The sequence below is a fragment of the Anolis sagrei genome, chromosome 1 (genome assembly GCF_037176765.1).
Source record: "Anolis sagrei isolate rAnoSag1 chromosome 1, rAnoSag1.mat, whole genome shotgun sequence".
Taxonomy (NCBI): Eukaryota; Metazoa; Chordata; class Lepidosauria; order Squamata; family Dactyloidae; genus Anolis; species Anolis sagrei.
Window position 1 is genome coordinate 58,540,983 of NC_090021.1, and position 21,944 is coordinate 58,562,926.

General features: G+C 39.0%; 1 protein-coding gene across 1 annotated transcript in view; it reads right to left on the bottom strand.

Moving 5' to 3' along the window:
* Window positions 1-2,500: 2,500 nt before the first annotated feature.
* GPR137B (G protein-coupled receptor 137B) overlaps window positions 2,501-21,944 on the bottom strand; it is a 31,401-nt gene continuing 11,957 nt past the window's right edge. Inside the window, exons 2-7 of the mRNA XM_060753862.2 lie at window positions 17,820-17,869; window positions 13,191-13,413; window positions 9,103-9,256; window positions 6,930-7,054; window positions 4,317-4,441; window positions 2,501-3,463 (exon numbers count right to left, since the gene is read on the bottom strand). Coding sequence (XP_060609845.1) covers window positions 3,352-3,463; window positions 4,317-4,441; window positions 6,930-7,054; window positions 9,103-9,256; window positions 13,191-13,413; window positions 17,820-17,869 — 789 coding nt within the window. The 3' untranslated portion in view covers window positions 2,501-3,351. The remainder of the gene's footprint in view (window positions 3,464-4,316; window positions 4,442-6,929; window positions 7,055-9,102; window positions 9,257-13,190; window positions 13,414-17,819; window positions 17,870-21,944) is intronic.

Here is a 21,944-nt window from a genome sequence, read left to right on the forward strand (position 1 = left end):
CGGGAATGGGTCTTGGAGGGACTGTTTTACAGTGGCTCCGCTCATTCCTCGAGGGCCGGTCTCAGAAGGTGTTACTGGGAGACTCCTGTTCAACCCCACAACCTTTGTCTTGTGGGGTTCCTCAGGGTTCAATACTGTCTCCCATGTTGTTTAACATCTACATGAAGCCGCTGGGTGAGATCATCCGGAGTTTCGGAGTGCGATGTCATCTGTACGCGGATGATGTCCAACTCTGTCACTCCTTTCCACCCGCTACTAAGGAGGCTGTCGAGGTCCTGAACCGGTGCTTGGCCGCTGTGACGGTCTGGATGGGGGCGAACAAATTGAAATTGAATCCAGACAAGACAGAGGTACTCCTGGTCAGTCGTAAGGCCGAACAGGGTATAGGGTTACAGCCTGTGTTGGATGGGGTCGCACTCCCCCTGAAGACACAGGTTCGCAGTTTGGGTGTGATCCTGGACTCATCGTTGAGCCTGGAACCCCAGGTTTCAGCGGTGACCAGGGGAGCATTCGCACAGTTAAAACTCGTGCGCCAACTGCGCCCGTACCTTGGGAAGTCTGACTTGGCCGCGGTAGTCCACGCTCTGGTTACATCCCGTTTAGACTACTGCAACGTTCTCTACGTGGGGTTGCCTTTGAAGACGGCCCGGAAGCTCCAATTAGTCCAACGCTCGGCAGCCATGATACTAACTGGAGCGGAGCGCAGGGAGCATACAACTCCTCTGCTGCACCAGCTCCACTGGCTGCCGATCTGCTACCGGGCTCAATTCAAAGTGCTGGCGCTGGCCTTTAAAGCCCTAAACGGTTCTGGCCCAACTTACCTATCCGAACGTATCTCAGCCTATCAGCCCACCAGGACCCTAAGATCTTCTGGGGGGGGGGGGGCTGCTCTCTATCCCGCCTGCTTCACAGGTGCGGCTGGCGGGGACGAGAGACAGGGCCTTTTCTGTGGTGGCCCCGCGGCTATGGAACGCCCTCCCCATGGAGGTAAGATCAGCCCCCTCATTGATGGTTTTCCAGAAAAGACTAAAAACCTGGATGTTCGAGCAGGCGTTCGGTTAACTCAGTGCAATAAGTGTAATGACTGAAGGACTGGCAATTTGGATGACGAAACTGGATCGTGATTTTAGTCAAGAGATGAATTGGATTGTTTATTGATATATGTATTGTGGATCGTGTTTTTATGCTTTTAAACTGTATACTGTTGTTTGTTATAAGTTGTTGTAAACCGCGTTGAGTCGCCGGCTAGGCTGAGAAACGGCGGTATACAAGTATAGCAAATAATAATAATAATAATAATAATAATAATAATAGAACATAGTTTATCATGTACTAGTCATATATGTATATGTGCACATATCAAAGTATGTACGTATGTTGGTTGGTTTTTTTTTTTTTTTATCACAAAGGCTCTTACATGGCTTGATGGAGCTGAACCAAACTTGGCACACATACCCATCATTGCCCAACTTGAAATGGTGGAGTTTCAAAAACAAAATCCACCTCATTTTGGGGTGAAGGCCCCAGAAAGGGAAAGAAAATCTATATAGCAATAGATTTAGCTGTGTCTCTATTACCAAATACTCTTCAGTCCAATGGAGAATCTGGACAGAACCTTGTTAAGATGTTACTGTCGGTGTAACTGCTATTTAAGGCAATAGCAATATAAGACAATATCCAGTAAGCTCTTACATAAGCCATTCTCTATTCAGGTGCAGTGAAATGCAGGCACTGCTGCCACCCCCCCACCCCCCCCCCCCGAAAAAAAGATAGCGGAGAAGGTCCCAGCCACATTTATAGCTTTATGCCCTGAAGATGAATAGGTGCCTGCCTCTGCCCTAATGGAGATAAAAGCTTTTTTTTTTCTGGGCTTGCATATGTCATCCATCCAAACACATTGGTTTTTTGGACTTCACACCAACTCTAGATGTGACTGAAAAACAAATGAGAAAATACTGGCTAGTATTATGTATCAGTAACCTTCTTGGGTACTCTAAGTAGCAAATGTGAATGAGATATTTATTTTTATAGTATTTATACCCAGCCCTTCTCAATCCAAAGGGGCTCAGAGCAGCTTACAGAACACACATAAGGCAAACATTCAATGCTGATTATACATTTAAGAAGGACAAGCAACACAGAGGTAATGGCAGTTTTCCCATCTTATTTCCAGCATCTTGGAGGCTTTACTCGACTCCAGACACAGGAGGGTGCTGTCACCCCATCTTCCATGGCAAAGAGCTTTCCTCCAATCAATTACCTTAAGGGCACGTTTATTACTTCCTCGCTAAAAGCAGTATCTATTTTCTCTACTTGCATTTCTGCTTTCGACCTGCTAGGTGAGCAGATGAGCTGGGTTTAACGGCAGGTGCTCACCCCAACCCAGGCTCTGCTGACCTTTCGTTTGACAGGATTTTTCTGCAGCACATTGGTTCAGCCTGCTGTGCTAAATCCGCCCTTTAAGATGCATCGGTCCTTTAAAAAAAAACAAATGAACACCTTGCTGGAACAAGAATTTTAATGAATTATATTTGTATACTGACACTGGTCAAAAGACTTGATGAGATGCTCACAGTTTGCACCAGCACAACAATTATACTGTACACTATACAAGATGAGTATCTCTTATCCAAAATACTTGGGTCTTGATGTGTTTTGTAATACCTTTATTTGCATACATATACATGATGAACTGTCTTGGAGATGACACTGAAGTCTAACCACAAACTTCTTTTGTTTCATAGGCACATTATATAAAATGTTAATAATTTTGTGCATAATGCAAAGTTTGTGTACACTGAAGCCTTAGCAAAGGTGCCACTATTGCAGTCACACATGTGGACAATTTTGGAGTATTGGAGAATTCTGGATAAGGAATGCTCGAGTTTATAGTTTATAAAGTGAAATCAGTGTTAAAATGTAATTAATTCTGTACATATAAAAAGTGACAATGTAAGAAAAAGATCCTATATATCAAATACAGTATCTTTCACATAAAAATAATACAATTTTTTTCCCTGAAGCTACAACCTTGTAAAAACTCTTGTATTTAAGCTTTGTTGCACAAGGAGACATTGATTTCAGCAGCAGTTCTCCTGTTTAGTCTTCACTAGAAATGAGGATTTACTGACTTCAGTAAGAGTTTTCCTATGTATAATTTAAGCGAACATGGAAAACTTTGCAGGATCACAGCCGGAATGCCATATCTTGCCACAGAAAAATAACTATTGTGTGGCATTATAAAGTAGATTTTTTTCTCCTCCTACACTTTTCCATGCACTGTGCAAAGCCTGTGTAACTTGTGCTCCATTCCTTATGCTCAATAAAAGCGAAATTAGAAATGGTTTGGTGTTACACTGGGCTTGGTCGTTCAGTCTCTGATATATAATCATGCTGCAGAGATCCAGCGTGAGGCATGAAACTATTGCTTTGATGTCCCCAGTCGTAGTATTCAGGGGAGAAGCTAAAAAACAAAATTGAAGAGAAATTAATAGCATAAAACATGAAACATAAAACAGTATTTGAGGTCACATGTTCTTGTGAAGTTCCTTGCAAAGACTTGACTAGACAGTTTGTTTCAAGGAATTGTGTAGACATGTTTGCTGCAATCCTGTGGTTCTTGGAATGAATGGCAATAGCGTTGGACAGGAATTTGCTAGAGGGCCTGGAACTGTAACAGAATGCAACGCTGTGGCTTGGCCTAAATTTCATACTTAGCTGTTAATCCAGGTCATTAAGAGTTCTACAGTAACAATTTCCAATTCTACTGAGAGAGAAATTTGAGAAGAATGTTTATTTACACACAAGGTATTTTGATGAAACGAAGGAAGATTGCAGATTTTTCTGATTGATTTATGTCTTACAGGATCTATAACCTGTTCGGCTGCTTATCTTCCTAGCAATCTCTTAGAATAATGAATTAAGAGGAATATTTTTTATTCTTCTGACATCCTACAACCTTGTACAATTTAAGAGCAGTTAATGAGCAAAACTGAAGTTGGCTTTTGTGCATAGGCCAGTCAACTGGTGCACTTTCATCCTGTTTGAAATAATTGAGACCTAAGATTTAGATTCTGTAGCTCAAAAACATTAAGCACAGTTCTTCCATTCACAACTATACATGGAAGCTTTCTAAAGGTTTAATTATTACGTTCCAACCTCAATACATAGCATTTGAAGCTTTATTAAGCTTTAGCTACACCCTGTTTCCTTAACTTGCCTTCCTTGAACACTTTGCTAAAGATTGTAATTCAGGGAGCCACGGAGAACTCTGAAATATTTCATTTATGCAGGATCACTGCATCCATCTGTCTCACCTGCCATGGATGCTATGTGGTGATATGCTCCATGCCAAATCATCATCACTGTCATATCTGCGAGGATTGTCAAAGAAGTAAGATCTTGGATTGAATGCATGAGATGGTACTATTCCTGGGTTTGTCTGGGAAAGAGAAGGAAAGGTTACTTTGTACGGACTCATTGTTTTCTTGGCACTTGGTGATTTGGAGTCTCTTTAAATGACAAATACAGATGTTTATCTTGTCAAGACAAATCTATGAGAAGCTAATTCGCTTTCTCCCTCCCTACTTTCAACATTGTGTCCTCACTTCCAGTTTTCATCTCTCATCCCTGTCTTCTGCATCCTTCTTCTACATTGTTCTGTCTTATCCCTCAAACTAGAGAGTGGAGATGCAGTGAATGGGAACCAGCAAAATGAAGATAAGCCTTGCCCAGTTTTCACATTTGGAAAGGGATGGAATGACTGACAGGGAAATGATTTGTCTTCACACTGTTTTGCAAGCCTTATTTCCTAATACAACACCAATCTGTCATGTTTCCTTTAGCCATTAGAATCTAGTATAACTCTGCCTCACCCCTTGTAGGTAACTTTTGGCTATCCTTCCAGAGACAAGAAAGGCCACTCTCTGTTCCAGGCCATACCTTTTAAGCCTGATCTGTAGGGCTGAAAAATCACATGTGCCTACTGTGCAGTATCACTTAAGAGTTGCAGTAAAATATACATTATATGCAGAGCTTGGGACAAGTACTAATAGAATCCCCAGTCAACATGACAAGTTGACCTGCTCTCTATTAAATTCATTTACCCAAAAATGTATCTTCTCTAACTACATATAAAAAGTTTTCCTTGGTGATGTAGGAAACATTTTAATTAATTGACTTTGCCAGGTATCTTTTCAATCTTTTCATGAAAAATCTGCTTTTCTGTTGCTGAATTGTTTGCTCAAACATTTTTAACTATCACTGAAAACAAACACTGGACGTCTTTGCCTCCCCCGGGTTGCCTCCAAAAGGGGGACTAGGAATTGTACGAATTTATATTGCATTTTAAAATGTATAATAAGCCAAACCCCCCCCCTTTTTTTCTAACAATGCACAGGAGATACAAAGTTGCTTTTCATGTATCCTAAATTTTCCCTAAACATTGGTGACATTGTATTGTCATTTTAAAGAAATGTGTCTCTCCTCACCTCTATACATCTAGAGCCATGCTTAAACCACGGGGTCCTCTTAGCTCAATATTGGGGTCCCAAAAATTGGCAATAGAAAAGATTTATGAACACAACCAATTTACACAAATCTGTTTGCAACAACCTGCAGTGTTAACAGTAGACGCTTCAGCAAATGCTTCAGCCATACATCATAGAAAGGGAGACGCAACCTGTTTAACAAGCCTTACAAATGCCAATTTAGTATAAGAAAATGTATTTTATATACTTATATACCTGGGGTTACGTAAAAAGGTATTAGGTAAAAAGGCTTCATGGGTGGAAAACGTTTTAAAACAATTACAGCATAAACTTTTGCAGACTACAACTGAATGCCTCAGATAGGATGACAATGAGTGTGTGATATTAATTATGCTGGTCTTTCAGATGCTACAAAACCTACTGCTATTTCTAATGCAACAAATTCACTCGTTTCCCATCTCATCCTGATTTATTGGGGAGAGGTACATTTTGTCATCGGATAAAAATCACATAAATTAGATAAACTGTGCATTTAGATAAGATTATGTTCATGTTTTAAAAACCCTAGATCTACAAATATATTTGCAGGTCCCTCTCAAACAAGCAGTATTTAGTATTTTTCTGTCAATGCACGGGTCATTTGCACTTGTATATACAGTATAAGCTTCCTGATATACATATACACATACAGCACTGTATTACTATTTGGGGGGGGGGGGGGGGGACTACTCCCTCTGGTGGCTGTCTACAATCATATGATACTGAATTATGAAAGATACAAGATCTGTTGTCTTTCAGGTTGAGATATTCCTAATGCTTTTTACTTGCCTATTATCCTGTCCTTAGGAACAAATCTGATGCCATTTGCTTATGGTCATGGGTAAGAGTGGATTGATTCAAAACACGAGAATCTCAAATGGATTTTTCTCATCAGGAAGTGTCCTGAAGCTCTTCTGTATTTTTAATATTGTGCTTCTTTCAAATATGTTCTATGTAAATATGAATGATTGCTTGACCAGTTCACTTTGTTTACTCTGAAGGTAGTGGGAGTGCCTGAGAGAAGTTTTTGTGTTATACAGAACTCCATATGTTTTTTTCATTTTCTACTCTGTCTGTCTGTCTCTCTGTCTGTCTGTCTTTCTATCTATCTCTGGTGACATTCTAGAGCTATTATGTTAATTAAACAACCCAGACACAGAAATCTATTTGAAAATCTTTCTCCAAGATTCAAGCATCTTGAATTTTCCTATCAATGTAAAGGGTTTTTTCCCCATTAGCATATACATAAGAATTTAAATTTAATATTTATTAAACATAGATAAATAATGATTTCAGCGGGGAAAGACTCTATTTGTTAAGTTAGAGTTAAGCAAGACTTTCCCTTTTTAAAAGTTAAAATGAATGTGTTATTGTCAATCAAAAACAATAAATATAACTTACTAGGTCTTTTGTAGGGTTTCGAACACGAAAGAAAAACACCACTAAGGAAGTAGGCAGGAGCTCCCAAATAAAAAGTATTATTCCGAATACTATATATCCAGCATCACCCAGCTGGCACTTCAGATCTGCCTGTTGCAAAATCAAAGTGAAAAAGGTTTAAAATAAACAACTGCACTCAGTATTTGCCAGCCACCATGTCATCCCAATCATCTATTGCAGACAGTAGTAGAAAATGTAATAATGCAGAGATGCAATCTTTGCCCTCTGAAAATCACTTGTACAGAAAACATCTTTATGGGAATCGGAGATTGTTTGGGTTTATCAAGAAACTTCTTGGCCTAACTCAATCAATATGCATCTATTTAAATGAACATATTAGTTTCATAGGAATTATCTAACCAATTTGATGAAATGTGGTTGGAATGTATTAAATGCCTGTGCTACTAATTCAAACAAAATGTTGGAAAATTGTAGCCCATGACATTCATAGATAATTTGGTGTGCTTTTGGCTTTCGCAGATGTAACCACCTCAAGTGGAAACAAGACAGATCCATAATTTGAGATGGCCACAATGTTATTGGTCTGGTGAGGTTGAGGGGAAGCTAGTATGGATATGACACAAGGAGTGGTAGATGAAATATGTAAAATCAAAACCTCACTGGTATACCCGTATGTACACCCCTTAAGTCTGCAGTAAATCCAAGCTATGTCCATAGACTTCCATGAAGCTTTGCAGTCATGGGTGGAATTAAGGTGTTCCAAAGTAAAGTACCTTGTTTTTAAGGTAAAGGTAAAGGTTTTCCCCTGACATTAAGTCCAGTCGTGTCCGACTCTGGGGTGTGGTGCTCATCTCCATTTCTGAGCCGAAGAACCAGCGTTGTCCATAGACACCTCCAAGGTCATGTGCCCAGCATGACTGCATGGAGTGCCATTACCTTCCAGCTGGAGCGGTACCTATTGATGTACTCACATCTGCATCTTTTCGAACTGCTAGGCTGGCAGAAGCTGGGGCTGACAGCGGAAGCTTACGCCACTCCCTGGATTCGAACCTGCGACTTTTCGATCAAAAAGTTTAGCAGCTCAGTGGTTTAACCCACTGCGCCACAGGGGGCTCCTTAAGCTATATCTATAGACTTCCATTAGCTTTGCAGTCATGGGTGGAATTAAGGTGTTCTAAAGTAGTTTTGGTCTTGTAGCAAAATATACAAATGGATCTTATAGCATCTTAGAAACTAAATGAGAAAAGTTGGTAGCATAAGCTTTCACAGACTAAGTACTTCCTCAGATATCTTTGCATGCTTATATTTCAGATTAATATGGCTAGGGCCTCATCTACACTGACCATATAATGCAGTTTGAAGCCAAAGCATGCTGCAGTGTGTGTTAAGGATGTTAAAGTGCAGCAAGCAGAGTGAGGGGAAAGCTTGAAATAAGACCCTGAATGTGCTTCAGCACAGCTGCAATGTAAACTGCATGGCGAAACTGGCTCTGTGGAATGTGAAGTGCATTGCAGACACCCACTGCACTGTGGTAGGAAGGCTGCTGCTGGAAAATGCCCAAGGGCATGGCTTGGCAGGAGGTGACCAATTAATCCCCTGGAAGAGGTAATGGACTTCCACTGCTATCGTCTTCTCTTTTTTCCACCTTATATGCCTCTAGAACACTGTCGAACCACAGATAATGCAGATTATGGAAAGGCTTCTAGACCATCGTCCATGGTTAATGTGATCTCATCCTGGTCTCAAACCTATTCCAGACATGGCAATCTAATCACTTGCACAGTGACACCCAAATAGATTTCAATCTGACCTACACTGTTAGTGTAGATGAGCCCTATATCTTTTAAGTGGAGTAAAGTAGTTATATTCACTCCACTCCCCTGATTTCAATGTTAATTAAAGTAACATACACCACAATAAAATTATAAACAGATAAACAGGTCAATGTCTAAGGCCTACAACCCTTTCTTAATTTCAAAAATAGTTACACTTTGATTAAAACAAAGTTTTTTATAAGACACAGTTACAGTTGAATGAAGAGAGCATCAAGCAGAACCCATCTGCAGCCAATTATTTTAAATGCAAGGATTTGGATGGGTGGAGAGAGGTTTTTAGTTTATACCAGCAAGTAGTACAAGGCTTAACATTTTACTGTTATGAGGAAATATTGCACTTGCCTGATCAGATACATTGTACCAATCATAATCAAAAGAGTTCACTGTCTTCCTTTGAGAAAGTGACAAAATGACCAGGTTGTAACACGCTCTTGAGGTATAAAGTAGTATAACAATCACTCCTATAGTTGTCAGTTGACATACAGATGAACCCTGAAAGAGAAATTGACACATTTTAGCATACCAGTATTTACATTTGGGTTTTGAAAATGAATACTGACATGTCACAATTATAGTTTTGGGGGAAATGTAACAAATTCTTATACTATACAAGCAAGGTTGGTGGGGACAAGGGAGAAGGCCTTCTAAATAGTGCCCCCCCCCCCCCCGACTCTGGAATGCTCTCGCCAAGAAAATAAGACAAGTGCCCACCTTGTTAATTTTTTGGAAGGAGCTAAAAACTTGACTATTTAAGCAAACCTTTAAGAATGGCTAGACTGTATTAGAAACCATCAGATAGGATTTGGAATGACCATGAGATTGTTAATTATAGCCCTGGTTAGTTTGATAGCAGGAATGTCCGGTTAAACAGTGATATACTTTGATTGTTTTTATATGATAATGCTTTTAAATTGTTAGTTATTAATATTTATGGTATTTTAAATTGCACTAAATTATAATTGGTTACTGTTTATCATGCATTGCTCATATTTTTGTATTATTACTTGTTGTAAGACATCCTGAGTCCCTTCGGGGAGAGGGGGCAGGGTATAAAAAATATTATAAATGTATTATTATTATCAGTACATGGCTACATGAGCTCGGGGTATTAAATGATCTGAAGTACCACTTGCTGTATTAGCTGGCCCTCACCTTTAAAAAAAGGAGCCAGAACAGATATTCTTGCATATCAGTGCAGTTGGATATACAGAAATGTGACATCTTGAACTTCTGGGGGGCCCTTGGGGGCAAAGGAGCAGAAAGAGCATGGTACCCTTAGGTTTCCAGCGCCAGCAACACATTTATATGCTAAATTGCTCCATCTTCATCCTTCCCAGCCACTAAAACAGTGGTTCTCAAACTGTGGGTCCCCAGATGTTTTGGACTTCAACTCCCAAAAATCCCAGCAGCTGGTAAACTGGCTGGAATTTCTGGGAGTTGTAGGCCAAAATATCTGAGGACCTACAGATTGAGAACCACTGCACTAAACAGTCACGGAAGTGTGGTAACTAGCTGCAGAAATCTTAAGTACAGACCAGGAAGGAGTGGAATTACATTATATATTCCAAAATATTATATTCCATCAAAGTGGTGTAAGAGCTTTTAAAAATTGTAATAAAAAGTACAATCATGGGAGGAGGTGTTCTTTATTTGTAATTACAGTAGTTTTACATGACAGAGGCAAATCTATGTTCCTCAAAGAGAAAGGAAGTATTAGCTAGGAAGTGGACTTGCAAAGAGAATAACATGGTAGCTCTGTGTCCTGTGCCATTACCAAGTGACAAGACAATGGGCCGAAGAGACCAAGGGATGCTTAGGAGAAGCTGGTGTGTTTCAAATCCACAAATCTGACAAAGGATTTCAAGACAGTTGCTGTCAGTGCTAAAGTATAAGAGAGGCCCTGCTTTTATATCTAGTAAGACTATAACAAAGGAGCTCTCTAGGATCAGTTTGCAGGCTTATCTAATCTACTTCCTAGAAAGAATGAAGCTACGGAAATGATAAGGTTATCACTGGCTTCTAATCATGATGCCATATACAGACACTAGAATCAGAGCCAAAGCAGCTCTGAATATCAGTTACTGGATATCACAATCAGGAGACTGCCCTCTTATGTCCTGCTTATGGGTTTTCAGTTGACATCTGCTTGGCAGCTGGTCTAGGCAAGTCTTTGATCTGGGATCTGATTCAAAATGGTTATTTTTGAGGAAATGCCATTTTGTGGTTTTAATTATGTAATGCTGATATTTACTCTAAACAAATTTGGTTTTAAAAATAAATCAACAATAGATAATAGCCACAGTTTGGTGCATTAATTAAGTCGTACTATAAGTAAATACATAATTATTGTGTGCTTTGAAATTGTTCCTTACTTATGGCAATTCTACCATGGGATTTTCTTGGCAAGATTGGTTTAGAGGTGGTTTGCCTTTACCTTCTGAGGCAGCCAGAATCTGACTCACCCAAGATCACTCAGTGGGCTTCCATAGCTGAGCAGAGATTCAAACCACTACATCACATTTGCCTTTAAAATACATAATACATCATCTTTATTTCTTGAATAGTCACCATTCATATAGTATCCTTTCAGCATAAAGCTATCCATGTCTATAAGGACACAAACCCCACTGTGTTCCAGGACAGTGTACATGGGACATTACAGAGGGCTTCCATTTATTTTAGATCTGATCTAAAATGGGTTTGTATGTTTTTATGAATTTGGTATTAATTGCTGCATTCCTGCATACTACAATGTAGTCTTGTTTTCTGTATCTAAACACACTGCTTTACAAAATCAGTATCGTCGATAATATTGCTGAACTTTCATATTTTGAGAAGAACTGAAACTTAGTAGAAAAGAGCTGTGAAACCTGTGGTGGTACAGTTGTACGAAGCAGGAAATATTTAAAACAGGAAATGAGTGTTACATATTTCTGTCTGCTTGGAAACTGGTTATGAAACACGGTAGCTGTATAAGTCTGACAATGAGATAAGCCGACAGTATTCTCCCATCATATTATACTTATGTCTCTAGTATATCTAAGAATATAACTGACAGTTTGAAGAATGATAATGTCATCAAATTAATCTACTGGAAGTGTGTGGTTTTATGCAACATTATTGCATACATAGTGGGCTATCCAATATACTAAGCACCTATTTTAGAGCATCAAGTCCTATACCACATTAAAAATGTACGGAGCTTTACCGTACTCTCCTTATGCTGGTCTATGACCATAATAAAGATTCGTTTGTTTACATAGCTTCAAACCCATCATGTCTTCTATCACATTTGAGGATTTCTAACCTATGTCACAAAACCTACAGAGCAACTTGGGTGTGTTAAAATAATCAGTGTGAGTTTGTGATTGAAGTGTAGGTTGTGGAATTTGAATGATGCTCACTGGGCATAGCTGTGCCTACCAGAGAATTATTATGAACAAATGAAATCTATCAATGTCTCAAAACATGAACTTCCTTGAGGAAGGGTGGGATATAAAGTGATTGACAAATGTTATCTTGTGCTGGGGGCCATGTTGCCTGCTAACAGAGGTCAATGCCATTACTTAAGGACCAAAGATTTCCTGTGGGAAAATTACTCCTGCTAGTATTGCCTTCATCTTTATTTATGCCCTGACTTTTTAAAAAAACCTGTGATTTAAGGCAGATTACAAATGAAAACAAACATACTATAGTTTAAAAAGATCAATGTTAAATAGAATTAAACTCTCAACAACACTCAGAAGATCAATGTTAAATAGAATTAAACTCTCAACAACACCCCAAAACAATTTCAAAATACAGAATTAAAATGTTTTAAAACTATTTTAAAACAATACAATTAAAACAGTCTTTAAAGTCCTTTACCTGAGCAGGACTGACTCTTAAGCTCAGCCTTCAATTTTTTTATGTTTGTACACTGTAACACAACAGAGGCACAAATTGCATCTGAGGAAATCTTAACTTTTTTCCGGCTTCAAAAGATGACAACCCTTGCAGTAAGTAGTACTGCATGTTCAGGGTAATGTATTTCTTACTAACCTATGTATTACCAAACTTTGCTGGGTAACCTAGTTATATTAGTTCTACATCATGAAATTCTATAAATGAGTAATTCAGCACCAGAACATTCAATAGAAATCCGTATAGGAAGAGCAGTCCAATACATAAACCTACCAAGAAGTGGAGTAGAACTTAAGGTACTACATATAAATTTAACACCACACTTCCTTCTTCTCACTTCAGTGAACTAATGAAAATCACTTTCAGCAAAAGTTTCTTCTTGCTTTCCTCCCCGCCCCTTTCCCACACACCCTCATGTTAGAAATAAAAGAAGCAATATCTGTCCCTCCAGAAATAATGCCAGAAGGACAGTACTGGGCTAAAAATAAGTACTTATAAAAGAACTCCTTAAGATATACTTTACCTTGGATTCCAAGTAAATATTTGCTAAGGACATCTTGGAAATCTTGTAGAGACAAATGGAGAGTGAGATGGCACACAGCACAAACAACGTGTCGTTTATTGCAACCCTCACCAGTACGATGACTTTCCTTTCTGAATTCTCTATTCTCACAAGCACGGCGCAAGTAAGATTCACCAAGAGGAAAAGCAGGCTGACAAAGAAAGAAACTAAGTAGAGAGGCAACCTGGATAGCAGAGGGAAAAATATTGCAAAAATTATTATCCTGCAGTAAGTGTTCACAAAATGCCTTTCATTCTTCAGAAACTAGACTCTCCATGATAACACAATTACACAAATGACATCACACTGAGGATCATAGAGTCATAGAGCTTATCAAGTCCTTACTCCTATTCAATAAAGGATCTCCAGCTAAGGCATTCTCAGCAAGTAACTGTCCAGCATCTTTTTGAAGATATCCAGAGAGAGAGAGAGAGAGAGATCCAACCTATCTAGGCAATTGCTTCTACTGCCAACCCATTTTTCTTGTCATGCAAACAGCTTGCAGGAAACACATGTGTAAATATGGTAAATCTGACTTTCCCCTCACAGGAAAACATACCACATTGTGTCAGAAAATGTATTATTTGCTGCTGTATACAGACCAAAAATTATACTAATGTCTTAGGGCACAACATCAGTAATAAAGACCCCTTTGTTAAGCTGAAGTGCCAGCTTTCTAGATTATGACTCTATGTCTAAATACAGTTGCTAGACCCAATGAAAATCTCTGTAATTGAAGGTTATACTCCAGTTGAAATTAGTACTTAGATTTAACACAGACAAAAAAACCTTACAGTTACTTTTGTGATCCTAGAGACCTTACATTTCTCCTAGATATTAGAAAAGTTCCACCTTTGAATACATCTCTCAGAAACCTTTAACAAACATGGTCAATATAGTAATATTTATGACCTATCCACATTTTGGAAATAATATATATATATAATATATAGCAAGTTGGCATGGGGGCTTCTCAAAAAATCTTAGCATGGGAGGTTTCTAGTTGCCAAACCACAGAGATGGTTCACAGAAATACCTCACTTCAGACCACTATCCTCATCCATGCACACCCCAGTCCAACAACTGCATTTTTTAAATTAAAAAACTAACTTCCTCTCAGGGGTCAACTATATGGACAGTTAAGACATAGACAGGCAACTAAATAAATAAAGAGAGATGGGGATAGCCTCAGATTGTCTTCAAATGTACACTTTGGGATGTGAAGGAAATTCCTACCATGCTTGGAGGCCTCAATCCCTCCAAAAAGAATGCAACTTAAAAAAAGAAAAGAATAGTATGCTCCAAAATGTTCACTAGAGGGCACAATATACATTTCTACCATATTTGTTAAGTACCTGGATTAATTTATGCCCAGGAAAGGTCAGCCCCATACCCACAATATGTGTTTGGAGGTTTTTCTTTATTTACTTATTAATGGAGCAAGTAAAATGCGTTTGCAAGAATAAACCAAGGCCATAAGCACAGTTCCTATTAATTTATTTTATACTAACAATCCATAGTTATTGGATTGTTAGTATAAAATAAATTAATATTCCAGAGGTTAGCCAGAAGAGATAAGGAACTATTTTTAAATAAGCAATGCATGGAAGTGGAAGAAGACAACAGAATAGGAAGGACAAGAGACCTCTTCCAGAAAATTAGAAACATTGGAGGTAAATTTCAGGCAAAAATTGGTATGATAAGAAACAAAGATGGCAGGGACCTAACAGAAGCTGAAGAGATCAAGAGAAGGTGGCGAGACTATACAGAAGATCTGTATAGGAAGGATAACAATATCGAAGATAGCTTTGACGGTGTGGTGAATGAATTAGAACCAGACATCCTGAGGAGTGAGGTTGAATGGGCCTTAAGAAGCATTGCTAACAACAAGGCAGCAGGAGACGACGGGATCCCAGCTGAACTGTTTAAAATCTTAAAAGATGATGCTGTCAAGGTGATGCATGCCATTTGCCAGCAAATATGGAAAACACAAGAATGGCCATCAGACTGGAAAAAATCAACTTATATCCCCATACCAAAAAAGGGAAATGCGAAAGACTGCTCCAACTTCCGTACAGTGGCCCTTATTTCTCATGCCAGTAAGGTAATGCTCAAGATCCTGCAAGGAAGACTCCAGCAATACATGGAGCGAGAGTTGCCAGATGTTCAGGCTGGGTTTAGAAAAGGCAGAGGAACCAGAGACCAGATTGCCAATATCCGCTGGATAATGGAGAAAGGCAGGGAGTTTCAGAAAAACATCTACTTCTGCTTCATTGACTATTCTAAAGCCTTTGACTGTGTGGATCATAATAAATTGTGGCAAGTTCTTGGTGGGATGGGCATCCCAAGCCACCTAGTCTCTCTCCTGAGGAATCTGTACAAGGACCAAGTAGCAACAGTCAGAACTGACCACGGAACAACAGACTGGTTCAAGATTGGGAAAGGCGTACGGCAAGGCTGCATCCTCTCACCCAACCTTTTTAACTTGTATGCAGAACACATCATGCGATGTGCGGGGCTGGATGAATGCAAAGCTGGGGTGAAAATTGCTGGAAGAAACATTAACAACCTCAGATATGCAGATGACACCACTCTGATGGCCGAAAGCGAGGAGGAGCTGAGGAGCCTTCTAATCAAGGTGAAAGAAGAAAGCGCAAAAGCCGGGTTGCAGCTAAATGTCAAAAAAACCAAGATTATGGCAACAAGAATGATTGACAACTGGAAAATAGAGGGAGAAACCGTGGAGGCCGTGACAGACTTTGTATTTCTAGGTGCAAAGATTACTGCAGATGCAGACTGTAGCCAGGAAATCAGAAGACGCTTACTTCTTGGGAGGAGAGCAATGTCCAGTCTCGATAAAATAGTGAAGAGTAGAGACATCAGACTTGCAACAAAGATCCGCCTAGTCAAAGCCATGGTCTTCCCTGTAGTCACCTACGGATGTGAGAGCTGGACCTTAGGGAAGGCTGAGCGAAGGAAGATCGATGCTTTTGAGCTGTGGTGTTGGAGGAAAGTGCTGAGAGTGCCTTGGACTGCGAGAAGATCCAACCAGTCCATCCTCCAGGAAATAAAGCCCGACTGCTCACTGGAGGGAAAGATACTAGAGACAAAGCTGAAGTACTTTGGCCACATCATGAGGAGACAGGAAAGCCTAGAGAAGACAATTATGCTGGGGAAAGTGGAAGGCAAAAGGAAGAGGGGCCGACCAAGGGCAAGATGGATGGATGGCATCCTTGAAGTGACTGGACTGACCTTGAGGGAGCTGGGGGTGGTAACGGCCGACAGGGAGCTCTGGCGTAGGCTGGTCCATGAGGTCACGAAGAGTCGGAGACGACTGAACGAATGAACAACAACAATCCATATGATGATTTTCTCATTACAAAATATTTCCTAGGAACATTGCCATTTCAATTCCATTCCCCAGGTTGGTTTAAATTAACCAACTACTTTCCAAAATGGAAGGTATCTATGCATGTGTTTGTACTTTCAGAAGCAATAAAGGTATAGATTCAACAAAGATCAGATGCGGAAAAACATAATGAACCAATAAAATAAAATGATCCTAATGCTTAACTAGTATATGACTGCTGAAACACTTTAGCACTTTGACAATAATTCCCAATGTTTAAAACAAGGCCCAGTAGAAATGAGTGAAAATCCATTTCTGAAATGCTTTAGGAGTCTAGATGTGACACACAATTAGTGGGAAGGGGGAGACGAAAGACACAAAGGACAGACTTGTGAATATGCAAGTCCAAAACGTATGTGGAAGCTTTGATAGTTCGAGGGTTTTTTTTATCTATGAGGAGATAACTGAATTTATTTACTACTAGTTCAAATTACCTACACAATGGGGAAGGGGAAGAGTTCCAATTCCTGAATGATCTAATCCATGGAGATATGTTTTAAACATAGCAAGAAAAGGAGGATAATTTTACAAATGCCAATATTACTACTATGGGATGTAGTTAAATGCTTGCACAGTCACCACATCTTATCATCCTTTGTCCCATTTTTTAAAATGCTGACTATGCATCACAAGACTTCCTAGGGTGATTCCAGAAAGGGGTTTTTTTTCCATTGTGAAACCACTCTGATTCATTTCTGGAATTTCAAAGGGGTTCTAGATTTTAACATCTTTCATTTGAAATCGTCCTATATTTTCTGACCACTCCTTCCTTTCTTAAACCCCCCCCCCCCCCCCCCGTTTTGACTGACAGCACTAAGAAGAGTGCACAAATTATACAGAATAAATAGGTTACACTTTAGGGACTTCAACCATGAGGATCTCTATTTCACAGTAACAAATATACAAATCTGAAAAATATATTTATACAACAATTTTTAGTAGTGATGCTTGTAGTCCCATAGTTTACGGCATTCAAATCTGGAGGAACTCATAGTTTAAACCTGAAACTAAGTTGAAACCATATTTTCAGCCAGACAGTAACTCAACCAAAAGATTTCCAATACTACAGGTTCTAGATTGGATGGACACAGTTCTAACTGTAAGTATATTAAAATATTGGCCAACAATATTGTTTTTGTTATGTTTGTTTTTTAAGTCACAACAAAAATGTGGTTTCTTACCTGTATTTAAGTAGCTCTGGGGAATACTTTGATTTAGCTTTGAAAATCACCTGTAATAAAATGAGAGTGCATATTATATTTGCAGCAGGCAGTACAAATACAGCTCGCATTGTACTGCATGACAGATTAATTCACTATATTTAAGATAAGTTGTAGGCCACATACATGCTGTTAGACAATTCCCGTTTACAATAAAACTAAAGATCTACTTCTAGTCAGAAGGTCCCTTTGCAGTGCTAATTTGCAAAAACAGATACACCCGAGTTAACAACGTATATGTATTCCTCAGTATTATTTCCTTATCAGAAAATTCAGTACCAAAGGCAGAAATAACACGGATAGATTCCCATACAACTACTCAACCAAAAAAGGAGGAGGAAAGGAAGAGCAGTTAAGTATATTCCTGGGTGCTCATCTATCAATTTCTTTATCAGCATTCTTTTTTTTTTTTTTTTTGCATAATTTCTTTTATGGGCACCAAGTTTACAAAGATATTTTTTTTAAAACATGCTGGGATTGTTGATGAGAAAGGCTTTCCCTTTTTCCACCTGCATGTTCAGTAAGAGATTTTGGATATAGCTGCTTTTATCTTGCATGTTGTGGTGGATAGGTTAACAATGACCCACTCTTCTACAGATCAAACTTTATTGCAGTGTTTACTGCAGATACAATATTGCAATCTGATACAAAGCTCTGTCCCTTCAGCCTTTCTTCATCATCCTCCCCATGCTGATATTGCTATAAAAAGTCCTTCTGTGCAGACAAAGGAAATACAAAAAGAGCATAAAAATACTTCGCAAATAGAGCTTTTTTATCAGAAGACATATAGCCGTATTTTTGAGATTTTTCTCACATGCTACATGATGGAACACGCATTTATGAAGAAATATACAGGTCACTGCAGATGGCCCCTAAACAACCCAGTTTTTAAAAACTAAAGCAGTAACCAGCCTCATTTCATATTAAACTAGAGAATGTGGAGATATAGAAGTCACTAGACAACCATTACAGAAATAGAGAACATCTGGTCCTTCAGATACTGTTGGATTACAATGCCCTTGCAATCCAGTTCTATCACTGCTCATAGTATCTGGGCAAGCTTTGGCTCTTCAGGTGTTTTGGGCTTCAACTCCCAGAAATCCCAGCCAGCTTACCAAATGTTAGGAACTGTGACAGTTGACGTCCAAAACGTCTTGAGGACTCGAGTTTGCCCATGCCTAGGCTGAAGGAATTGTAGTCCAATGCATATATTCTCCTGTGTTAAAAGGTTTAATTTATTTTGCTACTTAATAACTACAAAAACGTGCTCTTAGATACTTAGATCAATGTTGTTCCCTTATACCTCTCCAAGTACTCATACTGGAAAATGTAGATGTAGGTGTTGAAGGTGACATCTAACCAGATGCCGACTAAACGTTTAATACGTAGGACATAGCAGATAGATACTAGCAATTAAATACATTATTTTTGTTGTGGGCCTTGTAGTTGTTCCCAACTGCATGTTGATCCTAAGGCAAACCTAACATGGAGTTTTCTGTGCAAGATTTATTCAGAGGGAGTTTGCTACTGGCTTTTTCTGAGGCTGAGAGTGTGGTCCAGTGGGTTTCAATGACTAGGCAGGGATTCAAACTCTAGCCTCAAAGGCTCCCATCTCTGCATTCAAACCCTTCACCATGATATAACCATATCTATTTTAGCATATCCATGAACAACCCTAGTAAAAACTTCTGCTGTAAGCATTTTATGAAAGCATTTTCAAGGCTTGATATATTCTGTAATCTAAATATATCCTGTTCCACTTCCCCATAGCCTTTTCCTCATGCATAATATGTTCCAAATCCATTAATCATATTTGTTACTGTCCACTAAATTTTCTCCATTTTGTTGCTACCTTTTAAAATGTAATGTGATTCAGGCAGAGTAGCCCATTAAAAGCTAATGCAGCCACATAAATTAAGGTGTTTTCAGTGCTGTTCCCTTCAGTGCAGAAACAGAGAAGTTCACATAAAAACTCTCTTTGAGCTACTTTGCTATTTCAGTTTTAAGGCAGGAGTACAGGAAATGGAAAAAAATACACACTTGGGTGGACGCTGACAACAAATGTTTGCATACCCATAATGTGAATATCACATAACCTGCTGCTTATGATGTCTTGTTTGCAGTGTGGAGTGCACACTGTGTTTTTTCTTTTTACATTATTTATATTCTAGTCTTCCTTTAAGGAGATCACTCATGTGTATATTTCCCACTGCTTTCGTTTTTAGGACAAATCCAGAATGACAGTTATTAAGTGACCCAATGAAATTCAATTTCATTTCTGAGCAGAAAAACTAATCAAAGTTTGACTCCAACAATAACCCAGGCTTAGGTTTGCCAGTTCAGAATCATCCCAAGGTCTAAGGTTTCCAGGACAAATTCTGAGACATAGAGATTACCCTTGGTGATGGCATAAAGTACAAACCACAGCTGCCTACATGTTGTCTTGCAAACACATACACACACACACACACACACACTATTAGCCAGTTTGAAACTTAAGTCCCAAGAACTAAAATATGGTCCGCAACTTCACCATTACTACACTGTTGCAACAAGAGTAACTGGTCTTGTGAAACCCTCTTATAGTGCCAAGTCAATGGAGATGTCTGACTACCCATGAAAGGAACAACAACAAGCCTCCTGACTTCTGCTTCCCCTCCTCCCCCCTCCCCCTGAGTGGAGCGCAGGAGTACCTTGGTGTCTTCGTTTTTAGGCCTGTTACTGTGATTGTTTGGGATGCCGATTCAGAAAATTGCACTGGATAGACCACATCAGCTCTAGATTATTAAATATGGTTTTCTATGGGCAAGTAGGTGGCAACTACTGGATGTCATATGTTCTGTATCAGAAATTAGAGCTGATGTGGTCTATCCAATGCAATTTTCTGAATCAGTATCCCAAATAACCAAACTGAATCTAAAGTTGATTAAAACTGATTTGTAACCCTTTTAGTACTAATGTTGGAGAGTGGTCCCTGGTCAAGTGGTTCCTGGTCAAAAAAGGCTGGGAACCACTGACTTGGGTGGACAGGATAAAGAAAATTTATGCCAGTTTTTCTGCTTTTAGCCACAAGATGGATGCAGCACAAAGAGGAAAGTGAGCCTTGGTGCCACAATTAATGGGAGAGAAGGAAGCTATGCAAATAAATGCATACATTCCCACAGAGGTTTTGTAAACTGCAACAACAAATAATTTAATATTTGAAAAAGTTTACTAGCTGAGTTGGAGGTCTGCAGTCTTCTCTTTTGCCTGCAGTTGAGCCTGCCAAAACTAAAGAATTTGTACCCTCATCTACTGCCTAGATATGACACGTGAACTGGAGTCAGGACCAGACCTTGAGATCTAGAAATCTTTTCCACACTAATTCTCAGTCTATATACATCTATATACATCTATTACCCAAACATTTAATTGTGCAGTTCCAGGAATCATAGAAATGCTCCCTACAAACACAGCACAGATTTTTGTTCCAGTAACTTTTAATATTAGGTTTTTCAACTCTAGAGGAATTTTAAAACCAAAATGAAAAGAATGTGCAGCATTTCAAATAAAAGTTGTACAATCAAATTAACAAAGACGCTAAAGATTTTCAGTTTCTTCATAGATTATATTTTTAGGAATTGCACTGCTGAATATCAAAGTCATGTGAATATGGTTTGAACAAAACGTTAGAGATTCTTGCAGAAGGAATCCAAGATTATTTTCCCGACTCTAGCATTCATATTCATGCTTTTTCTAGGCATGTTTTCTAAAGATTTTATCTGAGGTCTCTTTGAGGGTATCAAAGATGGAATGCACATATGGCAATGTAATTAGGGCATTTAAAATTTACAAACACAGTTGGAGCAGTGGAACCCTGAAACAACATGTTGTTGAATATAGTCCAGGGTTTCAGATGATCCAGGTTTTTTCCTTTATTCTTCTTCTGAAATAATAGAAAGTGGGTAGAATGAAAGCGGAAGAACTCAAATAACACAATTTTGGTTGGGTGGATACATTCTACAGAACAGTTTAGTAATACTTATATGATAGGAAGCTATGTTCCACAGTAACAGCATCTGATGGAAGATGTAAGTGTAGACATAC